The 18,303-nt window shown below is 48.8% G+C and overlaps 1 protein-coding gene across 2 annotated transcripts in view; it reads right to left on the bottom strand.

The window, feature by feature from the left end:
- LOC120819586 (glutamate receptor ionotropic, delta-1) overlaps nt 1-18,303 on the bottom strand; it is a 119,769-nt gene that overhangs the window by 37,314 nt on the left and 64,152 nt on the right. For both annotated transcript variants that reach the window (XM_078102661.1, XM_078102660.1), the window contains exons 3-4: nt 16,099-16,383; nt 1,081-1,286 (exon numbers count right to left, since the gene is read on the bottom strand). In XM_078102661.1, the coding sequence (XP_077958787.1) occupies nt 1,081-1,286; nt 16,099-16,383 (491 nt within the window). The remainder of the gene's footprint in view (nt 1-1,080; nt 1,287-16,098; nt 16,384-18,303) is intronic.

Genomic DNA, 18,303 nt, shown 5'->3' with positions numbered 1-18,303 from the left:
GAAGCTAGCTGTAGCTGCTATGTGATTAAAGCTGCTCCTTTAATGGAAACCCTTCAGTAATGAGTAAAGTGATTTGCGTCTCGCTTTAAATGAATTCTTTGTCTTCTCTGCTCTCGGCCGCCGGTTGTTGTGCACGTAAATCACAAGCATGTGACATACGTGACCAGATGTTAGTGTGCACATACAAACATGGAGGATCAGATCGGGCTTGCGGTTCACGGCGAGAATCACCGTAGCTTCAACTTGTCTCAGCGGGGACAGCGGGGTGTTGTGGTCCGTCCGGGGACCGTGTTGACTGACCGGTGACGTACTACACGCGTGTAGACATTATGACGACAACACGGAATATTTATCTAAAACACGCTCACGTACACACACGTGGACAGCCGCTGTGATGAAAAATGACAAATGCAATAACTTTGAGTAACACGCGAGTGTGTGTGTGTGTCTTTGTAAGAACCATCTGTCTCTCCAGGTGGTCGTTCACACCTGTGCACGCACACATACACACACACACACACACACACACACTCACACACACACACACACACACACAGGCTGACTAATGGATCTCTGATCAGATGGATAAACACAGCTCATTCTTTGTGAACTTTCCCTTCACTCATTTGTTTCTGTAACAATAATAATAATGATGTTTTAACACGTTCACACACGGACGTAAGCTGGCGCGACAATGACTCATTAATCAACATACAACTGATACTACGATACCTCGACAAGCTGTGCATGTACACAACACACAGTCACTCTGCAGACATGCATGTACACAACACACAGTCACTCTGCAGACATGCATGTACACCGGGTCAGATGAACACGCTACAGCGTGCTGATTGTCCCACATTACTGGCAGGTGTGTTATTATTCAGTGTGTGTTGCAGCTCCCAGCATGCAATGCACCTGTGAAAAGAGCTTAGACATGCACTCTCATGCATGTTTCTCTAGATGCCAACATATGCCACAGGTGTGTTCTCTCTATGTCTGCACACACAATCACACACACATGAAGCAGTGTGCGCACCGCCGAGCCCCCCCTGTGTGACGCGACCCCCGACCGACCTGCTGGATGAAGGTGTGCGCTCCGTGGGGGCTCAGCAGCAGGATGGCCCTGCGCAGCGTGTCCCTGTAGCGGTTCAGCTCCTCGGTCCTCATGGTGGTGAAGAGGTTGGTGAAGACCTGGCTGATGTTGCGGTCCACCCGCTGCAGGGCCACGTCCACCCCCTGCCGGGAGGTCTGGTCCAGGAAGCCCTGCAGGCCGCGGATATCTGGGGGGAGGAGGGGGGGGGGGGTTATCGACTGAAGGGACAAATATCAGCAAACAGCACTGAGTAGAATGTGAGGAAATCACCACGGGTCACTTGCAACAAACAAGCAGAACCCAGTGGCTTCATTCAGCTTCACGAGCTGTTTCTGATTGTTCTTGTTCCAACGGTGAAGGCTCCTCACCGCGACGACGCCGAAGCTTCACAAACTAAAAACGCCGCTGCTGCCAAGCCACCGTTGCCATGGCAGCAAAGACAGCGGCCTCAGAACAATGAAGTCCTCAGAAAGCTTTCTGTGGGGGTCGAACTCTCATCGAGCTAAACGTCCGGTAGACACCACGGAGACCCGAGAGCTGAGAGCAGAAGCTCCCCGGATGGAATGAGATGTGGATGAGAAGATATACGGTCTATGTGGAGATGTTTCTACTGCATCCACATGGACTTTTCCCTTCCTGACATCCTCAGGCAGCCGGCTGTGTTACGCTGCCTTATAGCCGGTGACAGCTTGTTTGCCCCCCCCCCCCCGTCTCCCCCCTGTCCCCCCGTCCCCCCCGTCCCCCTCGTCCCCCGTCTATTAGCGCTGACAGCCGGCTTGTTCCCAGCCTGACTGACTCTCTCTACTCACGCCGCCCTTCTCACTGCAGCTGCTTCATCTCGTGGTCCCGGTGCCGCTCACTTATCCGTCACTTCCTCCGGCGTGTTGTTTTTGTTCTCCATTACATTCGCCACCTCCTCCTCCTCCATCTCCTCCTCCTCCTCCATCTCCTCCTCCATCTCCTCCTCCTCCTCCATCTCCTCCTCCTCCTCCATCTCCTCCATCTCCTCCATCTCCTCCTCCATCTCCTCCTCCTCCTCCATCTCCTCCTCCTCAGTCGTTTGTTTGAAGTCACTCCCCGGCTTTGCAGGAGGTTTCAGGTTATCCAAGAGCTTTTTTTCGAATGCGTAAATGGGTTCGTCAGCTCGTCAGAACAGCTGTGCACATCTGTCTCCTTCTCCTGGAAGACGCTGGAGACCCGTACGGGCTCCGACCGCCAGGGAGTTAAGACGGAGAACCTCATTTGGTTTGGAGCGTTTATCATGAAGAGATTAATGTTCTCTACACAAGCCAGATGGGGCCGTTACTCCTCTGCTCTAAAGGACGGAGGGGTCATCTGCTCGGAGGAAGGAGGCAAGGAAAGGAAGTGAGGGTGTAAGTATAAGTCTCCAGAAAATCTATCGTATGGAGGGAAGCAGGCAGCCTGCAGATTGTGGACAGAACCTCTGTAATAATGGCAGGTCAGAGGGAGGCGGAGCTGAGCTGGATTAAAGGATCAGGGAACCTGTTTGAAGGTCTGGTTGGTCCGGTGCTCCGGAGGAAAAGAGTCAGTGATCCGCTTCAGGTCCTTACGAGTGTAGAAATACACTTTATGTGAGCAGCACCCAGAGAGCTGTGAACAAGGTTCCTCTGCACCTCCACTTTGTTTCCTCGTGTTTACTATTCGGGTCAGAGGTCAGAGGACTGAAGCCTCCACCCATCGCCGCTCTTTGTTTGGTCTGCAGTATCTCGGATGATGAATCCATCTTCGGTCTCTGAGGAAGAAGCTTCATGTTCGGTCTGAGCAGCTTCTGTAGAAGCAGCTCAGCCATTCACATGACCTCACATTAACCCTCCATCCATCCATCCAGCCTACATCCATCCAGCCTCCATCCATCCACCCATCCACCCATCCACCCATCCATCCATCCATCCATCCACCCATCCATCCATCCATCCATCCATCCAGCCTACATCCATCCATCCATCCACCCATCCATCCATCCAGCCTACATCCATCCATCCTACATCCATCCAGCCTACATCCATCCATCCTACATCCAGCCATCCTACATCCATCCAGCCTACATCCATCCAGCCTACATCCATCCATCCATCCAGCCTCCATCCATCCATCCATCCATCCACCCATCCATCCATCCAGCCTACATCCATCCATCCACCCACCCACCCATCCATCCATCCATCCATCCATCCAGCCATCCATCCAGTCTACATCCATCCATCCTACATCCATCCAGCCTACACCCATCCATGCATCCATCCATCCCTCAGTAGAACCAAATGAAGGATTTAGATGTACACCACACAGATATCAGTGGATTGAGAGTTTGCATGTGGGAGCTTACTTACCCGACTACGCCAAAGGCGATGCATGTTTTAATAATGCTCAACGGAGCAGCAGCATAACTGAATGTATAAACAAGTCCGCTGGCGCTCATGAAGGAAAACGCTGTAACGCGACCAGAGACGAGCGGGAAACTCGCGGGATGAAAACAAAGGGCGGGAGAAGTTGGAAGCGGACAGAAAGCGGGTCGAGGTGATTTATTCTCGTCACTGTAATCAGCCGTCCTCGCTCGGCTCCTCGGGCCGCCCTCATTAGCTCGCTGAGTCACCGCCGGGCTGCGACACCGTGAAAAAAGACCTCACGCGCGTCCACACCGCCATTAGGCCCTCAGACGCCGACCTTGAGCCGAGAGGAAGAACCTCACGAGTCCTCCAGTCTGACAAGTGGCTTTAAGGGAGCATCAAGCGTCACGTGAGCCATGAAGAAGCTACAAACGTGTGGACGGCTTCCTGCTCCTTCGGCTGTGCGCTAATTAGAGGATTGTTTCATTATAAGAGCCGACATGATGGAAAGTGGCCCAAGATCGTCAGAAGCGAGTTCCTCTCCTGGTCCCCAGAAGAAGACTCTCACACACGAGACACACTATACATCTAGATATCTACACATCTACATATCTATACATCTAGATCTAGATATCTACACATCTACATATCTATACATCTAGATATCTACACATCTACATATCTATACATCTAGATATCTACACATCTAGATATCTACACATCTACATATCTATACATCTACATATCTACACATCTAGATCTAGATATCTATACATCTACATAACTATACATCTAGATCTAGATATCTACACATCTACATATCTATACATCTAGATCTAGATATCTATACATCTACATATCTATACATCTAGATATCTACACATCTAGATATCTACACATCTACATATCTATACATCTAGATCTAGATATCTACACATCTACATATCTATACATCTAGATATCTACACATCTACATATCTATACATATACATATCTATACATCTAGATATCTACACATCTAGATCTAGATGTGTAGATATCTAGATCGTTTTAAAGTTCTAATAGTCAATAAAGCCAACGGCCTCAACTGTTACCATCATTAACTCCTTTTACTTTGTTTCAGTCATCTATAAATGATCAGGTGTGTGTGTGTGTGTGTGTGTGTGTGTGTGTGTGTGTGTGTGTGTGTGTGTGTGTGTGTGTGTGTGAGGGATAATTGAGCCTTTTCATCCGCACCCTCAATGACAGCAGTGACATTTCGTTTTGGGAACATACACTACTTACTTTGTGTGAGAGGATCCCCCCCTATCGAATACCATAACACACACACACACACACAGACAGACTCACACTCACACACACAGACACAGACTCACAAACACGAGATATAACCTTTCAGTCGGGGGGGAATTAATGGGCAGGAAACAAAGATGGAGGATGCGCTTACCGTACCTGAGCGGTGAGCTCCATCACCTCCGTCAGGGTGGAGCTCGGGGTAATTAAGCCCTTCACCGCTCCAGTGATTCTATTCGCTGAGTGTCGTCCTGAGCGGCGTGAAGGCGGCTCGCCGCTCAGGACGACCTCGGGGCCGAAGCAGGTCGGTAACAAAGCCAGTGAGCGAGATCTTTGTCATCTGGATGAAAGACGCTCTGCATCTTTAACAAAGACGACTTCATGCTGCAGAACCTCGGGTTAAAAGAAGAGGCCGTAGTCATGGTAACGGACTGCAGTGAGGCCAATATCAACCAGTGAACCTGAGGAGACCATAAAAGGACGGAGGAGGATGTAGAGACCCATATACGTCTCGTATAAAGACCTGTCAATCAGCATTAAGACCCGCCCCAAAGCATTTGTGGTCTGTTTGACTCTAAATGGACCATAAGTCACTAAATTAACATCATGATGTGTTCAACTAGAGACTGAGACCATAAACTCATGTTTACAATGTTTACTGAGGGAATAAATCAAGAGAGACATTTCCTCATAGACGTCTATGGGAGCAGAGGAGTCGCCCCCTGCTGGTCACTACAGAGAAGTAGAGTCATTTCCTCATAGACGTCTATGGGAGCAGAGGAGTCGCCCCCTGCTGGTCACTGCAGAGAAGTAGAGTCATTTCCTCATAGACGTCTATGGGAGCAGAGGAGTCGCCCCCTGCTGGTCACTACAGAGAAGTAGAGTCATTTCCTCATAGACGTCTATGGGAGCAGAGGAGTCGCCCCCTGCTGGTCACTGCAGAGAAGTAGAGTCATTTCCTCATAGACGTCTATGGGAGCAGAGGAGTCGCCCCCTGCTGGTCACTACAGAGAAGTAGAGTCATTTCCTCATAGACGTCTATGGGGGCAGAGGAGTCGCCCCCTGCTGGTCACTGCACAGAATGCAGCTTTAACTCGTGAAGCTCAGACTTCACTTTAGAGAACCAGAGGTTTTCTGTCTGGATGAACAAATTGTGTTTTTATCATCAATTAATCTGATAATACCTTTAATCTGATGCTCATAAAACAGCTAAAACGAGTGCAAATCTCTGCATAACGCTCGATGAGCTCAACAAAGAAGCTGGAACCAGATATTTTGGGCATATTTGCTTCATTAAGAGGGCGAAACGTTGCTGTTTCTTTTTTTGGTTGTGTGTCGCTGCAAAGCTCTTTCAGTTTGTAAGTTCCTGTAATAGGAAACAGTAATAACCACCATAACTCATGTCGAACCGATATACTCCTGTAATACACCGTGAGCAGGTGCTTGTTTGCCTCTCAGGTGATGAGGGATGTTTTCTGTGTGCCGAGGTGGATATGAGCATGCAGCGCCGCTCTTCATCCGCTAACAAGCCGCCCGCCCTCCTCCTCGCCCAGGCACTATGCAAATGAGCCAATCAGAGGCCGGCACCGCAGACCCATCAGAGCTGGTCCTGCTGGAGAACATCAGGCTCCACGATTCACATGTTAGCACAGAGTATGAGAGAGTCTGCTGGCAACAGCGTGAAACACACAACACTCCGCTGTGCTGCTCCGCACACGTCTCCAGGTTAGTTAGCATCGGCCAGCGATTAGCTAGTTAGCTTTGTGTTGTGCTGTGACAAAGCAACGAAGAAGGAAACATGGGAATCGTCCGGTTTGGAAGCACGGTGTGAAGAGGAGATCGTGTCCTTGTTTACAGTATTAAAAGAAGCTGTGACACCAAGCAGGAAGGATTCTGACCTTTGACCCTTATCACACATGAACGTGAACCATCTCAGAGGGTTCAGGATGGTTCCGACTTTGATTCTCAGTTTGAGATAATCGTTTTCCATCATCTCATGTGCACATATCAGCCCTCTGATTCTCAGTTGCAGTTTGCCAACTTCTTTTAGTTCTTCTTCTTCGTGACATTACTCAGGAAATAAGTCTGTGGTCCTGAAGCGAAATGTGATGAAAATATGAGGGATAGAAACTCACACATCAAGAATCCACAAAGGATTTCTGATGTTTGACGGATTCACTGCAAGTCAACCGTCTAAAACCAGACAATAAAAGTACAGACTCACATTCCAGTGTGTGTGTGTGTGTGTGTGTTTGTGTGTGCGCGTGAGCGTGTGCGTGTGTGCGTGTGCGTGCGTGTGCGTGTGTGTGCGTGTGTGTGTGTGGCGGAGCCTCAGCTGTTGTGGTCCAGGCGTCCTCCCTCTGGTCACACAGCGTTGCAGTAAAGAGGACAACATGATCCCATTTGTCCCTCTTCTGACCCCGTAGTGACTCAGTGGAGGTCAGAGGTCAGGCGGCTGCCGGTGATTCTGCTTTTTGTCCTTTTTTTAATTGAAGCATTGTTTTCATTATTGGCTGATCGAGCTCGCTGCTTAATCCCTCCCACAAGGCTGCGATTGGACCACGCGGTCGCCTGTCACTCAGCACCAACAGGCCGCGCTGCTTCAGCACTCAGAGACGAGTGTGAGGAGCTGACACGTGGACAACAACCATGTGGTTTTTAACCAGGAAGTGATATGTTGTACATTCATCCAGATGTTCTCACCAATGTAGGAAAGCTAACGTTAGCCTGTAAAGGAACTCCACGGTCACATGACTTTAGCCCATATACGGGATCCATGGTGGCACACCAGCATCCCCAGGGTTGGTGGTTCAAACCCCGGCTGCTCCATGTCCCCTGTCAAAGTGTCCTTGAGCAAGACTCCTGACTCCTAACTGCTCTCTGGGCAAAATGTAAAATCCATGTGTTTAAAAAGGCAATGTGAGTCGCTTTGGATGAAAGCGTCAGCGAAATGACCTGTGATGTAATAGAGGAACTCCACCAGTCACAGGAACCAGTTTAAGAATCAGCCATACGAGACTGTGACTCCTTCTCTGAGGAAGTACACGGCATCAATCGGTCGCAGTGGTGAAAAGACGCCTCTGACAACAACTACAGTCTAGAAATGATCAATTTATTCTTGTTATCTGAATGAAGTGTTATCAAAATAAAATTCCATCTTCACAGGAAATGCATTTTAGTTTAACCCCCCCCCCCCCCCCTCCTCCCAGCTCAGGTTCATGTGCTACGCAGGCAGCTAATCAGGTCGGAACAGCCCGGACAGACCCCCCCTTACCCCATCAATCAGGCCCCCACGACGGGGAGGGGGCAGATTTAAGAGGCCGCTGGAAGAAGATTCATGGCTTCTGACAAGAGTCTTCAGTCAGACTGAAACATAAATCTGCTGAGGTGATGTGAGCTGATCAGAGAGGAGGAACTCTAGTGCTTAAAGCAGATGTATGTATATGTATATATATACATATACATACATCTGCTTTAAGCACTAGAGTATATATATAGCACTAGTATATATATATATGTATATATATATATATATATATATATTAGATTACATTACATGTCATTTAGCTGACGCTTTAATCCAAAAATCCCCACCCTGTACAGAGATGTATTTATGACAACATACTTGTGAATAATTATAATTATAATCATGGGTATTCGTATAAAAATAGTAATAAAGTGAATATTTTTCATAAGTATGCAGTGTCATAACTATCACTATCATGTACATAACAAACCAATCTTTTACAAATCAGTTGAAAATTGAGGAAGTTATTATTTAAAGTACATGTACCACCACCAACACAGGCTAAGGGTGAGCGAGCTGCCTGTAGCAAGATGGCCGCCATGTGCGGACGTTCTAGACATCTATCCTTTATAGATCATCTATGGGTTTGAGGCCCTCATTGATTTCTTGGTCGTCCTCGTGCACCAAAGGGCTCCTCCCACATCTGAATCCGTCATCTCCATGAATTCATCTCCAGTCGCTGGGTCGGACCTTTTTATTCGCTCTCAAGCAGCTTCACTGAATGAAAGAGCTTTAAATGCAGAGAAGACTCAGTGTGTGTCTGTGTGTGTCTGTGTGTGGCAGGTGGAGATTAATGGCTCCCGGTGCCACAGAGAATTGTTTAATAAACATTTTTATTAGCTTCTCTTTTACGCTGCCTCAGCAAGCCGGCAGCAGAGCCCATCATGCATTGCGGCCTGGATATCAGGGTGAAGCGGAGGCAGGAGGCGGAGTTATGAGGAGAGGATGTTTATATTACTTTGTTTACTTGTTTTAACAAGCGAGGGGTCTTAAATCAATAACTCATAATATGTGAGTCCTCATCTCCAGGGGGGCAAATAGTACTGATTGTAAAAAGTGCAGATCATAGAAACTACTAGAGACACAACGTGACCACAAAGAGACACAAAGTGACCACAAAGAGACACAAAGCGACTACAAAGAGACACAACGTGACTACAAAGATACACAACATGACCACAAAGAGACACAACGTGACTACAAAGAGACACAACGTGACTAGAAAGAGACACAACATGACCACAAAGAGACACAGAGTGACCACAAAGAGACACAAAGCGACCACAAAGAGACACAACGTGACTACAAAGAGACACAACGTGACCACAAAGAGACACAGAGTGACCACAAATAGACACAAAGCGACTACGAAGAGACACAAAGTGACCACAAAAAGACACAAAGTGACCACACAGAGACACAAAGCAACTACAAAGAGACACAACGTGACTACAAAGATACACAACATGACCACAAAGAGACACAAAGCGACCACAAAAAGACACAGAGTGACCACAAAGAGACACAAAGCGACCACAAAGAGACATAACGTGATTACAAAGAGACACAATGTGACCACAAAGAGACACAGAGTGACCACAAAGAGACACAAAGCGACTACGAAGAGACACAACGTGACCACAAAGAGACACAGAGTGACCACAAAGAGACACATTGTGACAACTAAGAGACACAAGGTGACAACAAAGAGACACAGAGTGACACCAAAGAGACATGGAGTGACTAGAAAGAGACACAGAGTGACTACAAAGAGACATATTGTAACTACAAAGAGACACGGAGTGACTACAAAGAGACACATTGTGACTACAAAGAGAAAGAGACTCACAAAAACTGCATAAAGGATCTAAATTTTTAGGAGAAACTCATCTACATTTGAAGAAGAAAACGCAGTAGATTTACTGTGTGCACCTGAACGCCTCACGGCCGTTGGTCACTGAGCTGTGATCAGCTGAGCTCAGGGAGGATCTCTCAAAGTGCAGATGACATATTCAGTTGCTTTCGTTGGGTTTCAAGACGTTTGCACCCGTCGATCAGGAGTTCAGTTCTGGTTCGTATCGATTGAATCCAACATGCTGCCGGCTGGTGGAGAAGCTCTCGACTGAGCATAAATACATGATGAAATCCATCTTTGGCTTGGCAGATATTTGTGCGTTCAGCTGCACTGTGGCTCCTCCCTGAAGGCAACACACACACATACACACACATACACCTCGCATACACACACATATACACACACCTCGTATATGTGTGCTTTTATAAGCCACGGCTGAGCAATACAGGCGGCGGGAAAAGGTCTTACAGCTCTGTGTACAGACACAAATATTGGTGCTGTAGTTAATGTATACTTCAGGTGTCTCCCGCTGCCATTACACCATGCGGCCATCAGAGCACAGCAGTGAAAGGTCCAGACAGGAAGCAGGTGTCCCCATGAGGACGAGTCTCACACTGCAGGTGTCCCCATGAGGACGAGTCTCACACGGCAGGTGTCCCCATGAGGACACGTCTCCCTCTGTAAACTGAATGAATAATCCAGATTCTTCTTCCACTTCTTTTCACGCTGAACCCCGGCAGGCGGCTGCTATCGCCACGGTAACACACTCCGACCGCACGCTGCAACCTGCTGATAAGTTTATATGCAGCCGATATGCCGGCTAATCCTCACGCCGCATTCTGCCCCCACGTGCACTCGAACTCCAAACCGCCACACCGACACTGAGCACGGATCAGTATGCTGGAACTCTGAGATACTTCCTGCCGGATGTGATGCGAGAAAATGAGATATTTTAGGATCCATGACACAAAACTACTCAGATTCACTTTGCATCAACATGTGATCAGTGAGAAGATGAACTGGTGAAGGACACAGATGTCTTCAGCAAAGAGTCGTAGCTTCTCATGTTGAACATGATTTAAATGTTAGAATCGGATTGATCGGTCGTTATCATCATTTACATGAAGCCCCCATGTGACTAGAGGACTGCATCAGTGTGAAGCTGCTAGTTAGCGTAGCAGCATGCTTCCCTCCGGCTATCAGCCGATCGCGGCTGGAACCAATACAAGTGTGTCCTTGTTGATTCTGCCGGTTCACTCTCCTCCATCTCTCCTCCATCTCTCCTCCATCTCTCCTTCTTCTCTCCTCCATCTCTCCTCTATCTCTCCTCCTTCTCTCCTGCATCTCTCCTCCATCTCTCCTGCATCTCTCCTCCATCCCTCCTTCTTCTCTCCTCCATCTCTCCTCCTTCTCTCCTCCATCTCTCCTCCTTCTCTCCTGCATCTCTCCTCCATCTCTCCTCCATCCCTCCTTCTTCTCTCCTCCATCTCTCCTCCTTCTCTCCTCCATCTCTCCTCCTTGTCTCCTCCATCTCTCCTCCTTCTCTCCTCCATCTCTCCTCCTTCTCTCCTCCATCTCTCCTCCTTGTCTCCTCCATCTCTCCTCCTTCTCTCCTCCATCTCTCCTCCTTCTCTCCTCCATCTCTCCTCCTTCTCTCCTGCATCTCTCCTCCATCTCTCCTCCTTCTCTCCTCCATCTCTCCTCCTTCTCTCCTCCATCTCTCCTCCTCGGGCCTCTTTCCTCCAGCTAACGCGATTATTCTCCAGCTAATATCAAGGATGTGGAGGGCAAACGCTGCCTCCTCCTCCTCTTCACTCTGTTACAGCATCGTTTCTGCTCCGAGGTCTGCAGTGAAGGATTGTGGGTCTTGTTGCCTCAGCAGCGAGTCCTCCTGAGAGGATCCCGACCAGCGAGCTTCCCTTCCAGGGGAGCGATTGGCTGGCGGCCTGCTGCTGTGGATTTAACAAACGGGAGCGATTTGTCGTCCATTGATCGGTTGTGTTTCCCGCTGGCCTCTCAGCTCTGCGTCAGCTAGTAAGAGGCCCTTACCAGCCGCTCCGTGACCCCCGGGGGGGGGGGGCTCTCTGAGAGGGATGTCGCGTCGTCATGCAAATGATAAACGGGCTAAAAATATAATGTGAGGGGAGGAAACGAACAGAAGAGTCAAAGATAATAGCTATGAACATGTGGTTGGCTTAGCTTAGCTTAGCACAAAGACTGGAAACGTGGTTGAATGCTTTGCTTTTCTGACCGATTGGACTTTTCATGGAAAGTTGTGTTTGTGTGAGAACGTTTCCAGATGTTATTGAGGGACTGAATAACATCTGGAATGACGGAGGACACTACAAGAATGAGCCACAACAGCGTCGTGTTCTGCTCACGCTGCTTCATTCATTCATTCATTTTGTGTTCTATGTTAATCTGTCGCAGAAGTTATGAGAATGATCTCTGGGACGGGACATTAAAGAGGAAATGATGCCAAAAAGAGAACGAAGCTGCGACACCGACAATCCAAACGAGAAAATGTCTACGCTGTCCTGACCAGTCACAGAGCTGCTGAGGACATCTTGTTTATCAGCATCCAGTGACCAGGAAGTGAGCATACGAGGAGGTAGAGACCTGTCAATCATTGTGTGGCCCTGCCCTGAAGCGTCTCCTGCTTTATTGTCCTCACCTCACTAGATGAACATCATGCTGTACTGAAGACCTGAAACTAGAGATTGAGACCATAAACTCATGTTTACAGTGTTCTATTCACCGGACGTGGAACAAAGCTCGACCTTTCTCATCCCGTCTGAATCACACAGCACAACTCTGGATATTATTAACCGCGGTGGAACATTGTACAGCATTTCATCAAAGGCCAGAGTAACCATGGCAACCTTCAGAGGTTTAGAAATGTGCCTGACGTCCTACAAGTCTCCGCAGCCCGAACCGAGAAGACGAACTACAGTGGTCTTTTCAAACGGTCCCCTTTCAAAATAAAAGCTCCAGAAGGACCTCAACTTCCCTCAGAACAAGTCACCAGGAGATTCTACCCGGGACACACTGCTCCGGTCACCTATAGGTAACTGGTTTTAAGGACCACGTTTAGCTATGTGGCCTTGTGTGTGTGTGTGTGTGTGTGTGTGTGTGTGTGTGTGTGTGTGTGTGTGTGTGTGTGTTCACTGCACTTTGAGTCTTCACCCTTTGAGGAATCCATCCATTGAGTCGTCCACCTACAAAGAGGTTGCTTCCTCAGACGTTCGCTAACATCTGGCATCTAAGAAAAACAACCCTGTGACTCCGCCCCCCCCATGCCCCTCCCCGCCTCGCCGCCATCAGTGGCCAATTAGAAAACATCTTTAAAGAGACATCAATGGGAGAGAGCGATCAGCGGAGACAGCCGGTGTCCTCGCAATGCGACACCAACACACACACAGACACACAGACACACACACACAGACACACAGACACACACAGACAGACAGACACACACAGGCCTGCTGGGTGCTTCATTAATTAGTGGCGACGACACGGCAGCATGGCGCATTAATAAGCCGAAGCAGAAGGTTTCATGTCTGTGTTCCTGTGATCTTTGCGTAGTGGAGCAGGAAGTATACATTTAGTACACGATCCTGCTGTGAGGTCGTGACCTCGTGAGCCCATCGGGGCCACAAGCCGATGGCGCACATGAAGGTGGGCTGAGAGGCTCTCAGGCCGCTGTAACCCTCACGGCGAGTTCAGCCCAACGAGCGGCGAAGCGCGAGACGGCCGGCGAGGCGTTCGCTCGCCTCCTGGTCGCCGATTAAAGCCCACGAGGAGGCAGAAAGCACAGAGATGATTTGTAAGGTGAAGTTTGAACAGCTCTCTGAGGACTGTGATGAAACAGAGGAGGAAACAGAGGCAGAAACAGGAGGAAACAGAGGAGGAAACAGAGGCGGAAACAGGAGGAAACAGAGGAGGAAACAGAGGCAGAAACAGGAGGAAACAGAGGAGGAAACAGAGGCGGAAACAGAGGAGAAAACAGAGGCAGAAACAGAGGAGGAAACAGGAGGAAACAGAGGAGGAAACAGGAGGAAACAGAGGAGGAAACAGAGGCAGAAACAGAGGAGGAAACAGAGGAGGAAACAGAGGAGGAAACAGAGGAGGAAACAGGAGGAAACAGAGGAGGAAACCGAGGAGGAAACCGAGGCGGAAACAGGAGGAAACAGAGGAGGAAATAGAGGAGGAAACAGGAGGAAACAGAGGAGGAAACAGAGGAGGAAACAGGAGGAAACAGAGGAGGAAATAGAGGAGGAAACAGGAGGAAACAGAGGAGGAAACAGAGGAGGAAACAGGAGGAAACAGAGGAGGAAACAGAGGAGGAAATAGGAGGAAACAGAGGAGGAAACAGAGGCGGCTCCGTTTCCTGTCACACTGACACCGTTAAACGAGTCGGCTGTTATTTGATCTTTTTTTACAGTTTCTTATCAAAACGCCTGATAATGAGGTTACTTTATTGGGACGTCGGCTCTGTGTCTGCAGACACTTACTCACACGATTAAATCCAGTGTCAAGATAAGCTCAGAACCCAAGAAGAACCCATCCGATTATTATGTGTATGAAATATTCTATTTCTACATCTCAAATAATAACACAGATCTTTTCTAAATGTGAATTTATATATATATATATATATGGTTATATGTATAATATATATATAGTGCTAAGCTATGCTATATGGGCTATGCTACATGAGCTATGCTATATAAGCTATGGTAACATTAGAGCTGCTCAACACTTCAAAATAAAATTGTCTGGTTATAAATACAGAATCAACATTGTAATTCACAACTTGTTTGAACGTGTGTGCGTTGTGTGGAGCCCCAGCTGATCTGGGGTATGATGTGATGATGTCATCGTGACCCCCCGGGTCGAGAATTCACCACGACTATCGGCTGGTGGTTTCTTGACGTGAGAACAAGAGACAACGGTGTCACGTTGAGGAAGTTCTAAACATTTCTGGCTGTCTAAAGGCGGAGGAAAGGAAACATCACCCGACCCCCCCAGCAGAACTTCTCTCCCGCTGGCTCGTTTCTCTGCCATGTGAAAGTTGTGTCTCGCTGTGGTATAAAGATGAGCTCTTCAGGGCAGAACAGCTGTATTTAAGTCTGTGCTTTTCTAACATCTGTCCAAGTGTCCGTAAGTGATTTCGAGGCTCAATAAAGATTTACTTTATTCAAAGTTGTACTATTATTTATACGTCCTGCTTCTTATGAAACAGTGGATTTGACTTTCTGCTCGTCAGACCTCAGGACCTCAGGTCAGAGGTCACACATCCTCCCGTGAAGTGAAGTGAGGTCCTTTCATTAGAATATGGAGATGAGTGTCGATACCTGAGCGTCGGCCTTTGTTACACAGACATTCTTCTAGAGGAACACAATGTGCTACATTTCCTTTCACGCGAGGTAATTACCACCCATTGTTCCCACATAATGTGACCATTAAAGTGACTGATACTGATGTCTGGAGACCCGGACTGAGCGCTTTCAGAGGCTGAAACCCCACGTGAGCCGCTGAAGGAAGGCTTCCACACACGTCTGCTGGTTTCAACAAAGAGAAGGTCTGCAGCTACACCGGTTCCTCCCCCCATGAAGCATCGGTGACACTGTGAGCCCCCCCGGTTCGTTCTTCAAGAATGGCGCCCCATCCAGTCCCAGGAAGCCACGACCAGTCCGTGGTCGCTACTTAGTGTCACGGTGTGGTTCTGCATGTGAAACATCTGCATGTGTAACATCTGAGCTTACAAGAAGGAACTAAATGAGAGGCACAGCAGCAGATACGTAACATGAGTGGTGGTAAAGAACAAGGCTCTGCTTCAGGTTGAAGTTGTAAAACACGCTGCAAAATGAAACTGCAAAGCTATTTTATCTTCTAGACAAGTTACTTTTATTAATGCAGTCAATTTATTTATTAATGCAATTAATTAGTGGCATAAATGGGCTTTAACATCTCTACAGAATACGACACCGTCTCTCTGAGAGCGTTAAACGGAACCACGAGCCTTCTCTTTTGTTTCTGCACAAAGAAACACGAGCTCGGGTGGTAAAAACATGTTTTACTACCTGAAGAGCAGAGGAGTCATCACAAGGTCACTGTGCCGGTGTGTTTATATATTCATACCTCGCTGGTTACACAACCCCGACCTGTAACACCCAAAGCCCGGATCACGTACCGTACTCCACGTCGTAGAACACGATGAACTTCTGCCAACGCAGCTCCTCCACCAGCGTCAGCATGACGTCGTTGAGGCGGACGGGCGGCCGCGCGGCCAGCGTGTAGCGCTGCCCCCCGGGGCTGGGGTTGAAGTGGCAGGCGGTCCGCGGCGAGCCCTCGCTGTTCCTCTGGATGTGCAGGTGGGGGATGTGCATGGCGTCCGTCAGGGACTGCAAGGCGCTAGCCGAGGCGCAGCCCGTGGAGGTGACCAGCGCCAGTATGCCCTGGTTCATCAGCTCGCAGGCTGGAGGGGACACGGAGAGAGGGGGGGGTCAGGTTAGGAACACGACGAGGGACAACGTGAGGGAAGAAGGGTCCACAGAACCCTTAGATCCATCAGCCAGGCAGACGAAGGCTGCAAAGAGTCTCGATGGAGCTCGGCGCTAATGCTAAACGATGGCCTGACCTCCCATTGTGGATATCAGACGCATTATCTTACATCTACTGGGCCGTGTGACAGGTAACTGTTTTTCTATCTCTGACCTTCTAAAGATCTAAACCCGCTTTTGAAACAAGCAGAACCTCAGATGATTGAATGGGCCGGTCTGTACGTTTCAAGACCTGAAACTAGAGATTGAGAGCATAAAGTCATGTTTGACTCATGTTTATGTGACGTCTATGGGAGCAGAGGAGTCGCCCCCTGCTGGTCACTACAGAGAAGTAGAGTCATTTCCTCATAGACGTCTATGGGAGCAGAGGAGTCGCCCCCTGCTGGTCACTACAGAGAAGTAGAGTCATTTCCTCATAGACGTCTATGGGAGCAGAGGAGTCGCCCCCTGCTGGTCACTACAGAGAAGTAGAGTCATTTCCTCATAGACGTCTATGGGAGCAGAGGAGTCGCCCCCTGCTGGTCACTACAGAGAAGTAGAGTCATTTCCTCATAGACGTCTATGGGAGCAGAGGAGTCGCCCCCTGCTGGTCACTACAGAGAAGTAGAGTCATTTCCTCATAGACGTCTATGGGAGCAGAGGAGTCGCCCCCTGCTGGTCACTACAGAGAAGTAGAGTCATTTCCTCATAGACGTCTATGGGAGCAGAGGAGTCGCCCCCTGCTGGTCACTACAGAGAAGTAGAGTCATTTCCTCATAGACGTCTATGGGAGCAGAGGAGTCGCCCCCTGCTGGTCACTACAGAGAAGTAGAGTCATTTCCTCATAGACGTCTATGGGAGCAGAGGAGTCGCCCCCTGCTGGTCACTACACAGAATGCAGCTTTAACACGTGTTTTGGTCCTTTCGTCGTTCTCGCTCTAACACACTGATTCAAACCCGGCCGTAAACCTCCTGTGTGACCATCATCATCTCTTCTATATGAACGAGTTATATGCGCCTCATATGATCTCTAATGCCAAAGGTCAGCGTGGGGGGGGGGGGGGGGGGGGGGGGGGTTCACCAGGAGGAATACAGAGTAAAAGATAGAACAACAGACTAGTGCAGAGGAGCGTGGAGCACAGCCAGTAACAAGGGGACCAGCAGCTGAATGTTTGATGAGTCAAACTTGGCTGAACTCGGGCTGGATCGCTCCGAGCTGAGGACAACTGGAGGACAGGATGTCTCTGCGTGTCCTCAGGACTCGTCTCCGCTTGGGGGCAAAGAACAATGGCGTGATGTGTTCGAAAGCTTCGTCAGCATCTGTCGGTTGTGGGAAGCGATGACGGGACGTCAATCCTCACAGAAGGTTTGAGGAGAACGGAGGGCCTGCGTGGAGGTGGAGCCAATGGACTCGCACCATTTAGACAGTGATCTGGACTCCAACTGGATCAGAACCGGCTTTAATGTCACTGTCAGGGAGGTCAGGGTTCGGTTTTACCATCTTCAGTCTGTGAAATGAGGCTGTTGATCATCACCAACGTTTGATGAACCGCTGCTGGTTCCTCTAACTTCTGAGTGTCTGAGTCCATGTGGGACCACCAGAGCCCTCGTGGTGTGAGTCTCAGGCTGAACTGAGGGACAAATGACAAAGGGACAAAGTGAAAGAGACACCTTGAGGAGCCGAGAGCACTGGTTCCCTTTCACAACTCTAAAGGTAAAAAAGAATGGTCATTTCCCAGCATGCACCCCGGCGATGCCGCATATCTCCGTTTGGTGCTCAATTACTAAATCTCACAGGAGGTCACATGACTCTTGATATCTCTCCAAAAACCCTGAAACCAGGAGAACCCAAGACC

The sequence above is a fragment of the Gasterosteus aculeatus genome, chromosome 5 (genome assembly GCF_964276395.1).
Source record: "Gasterosteus aculeatus chromosome 5, fGasAcu3.hap1.1, whole genome shotgun sequence".
Lineage (NCBI taxonomy): Eukaryota > Metazoa > Chordata > Actinopteri > Perciformes > Gasterosteidae > Gasterosteus > Gasterosteus aculeatus.
This window is presented reverse-complemented; position numbering and strand designations above follow the sequence as displayed.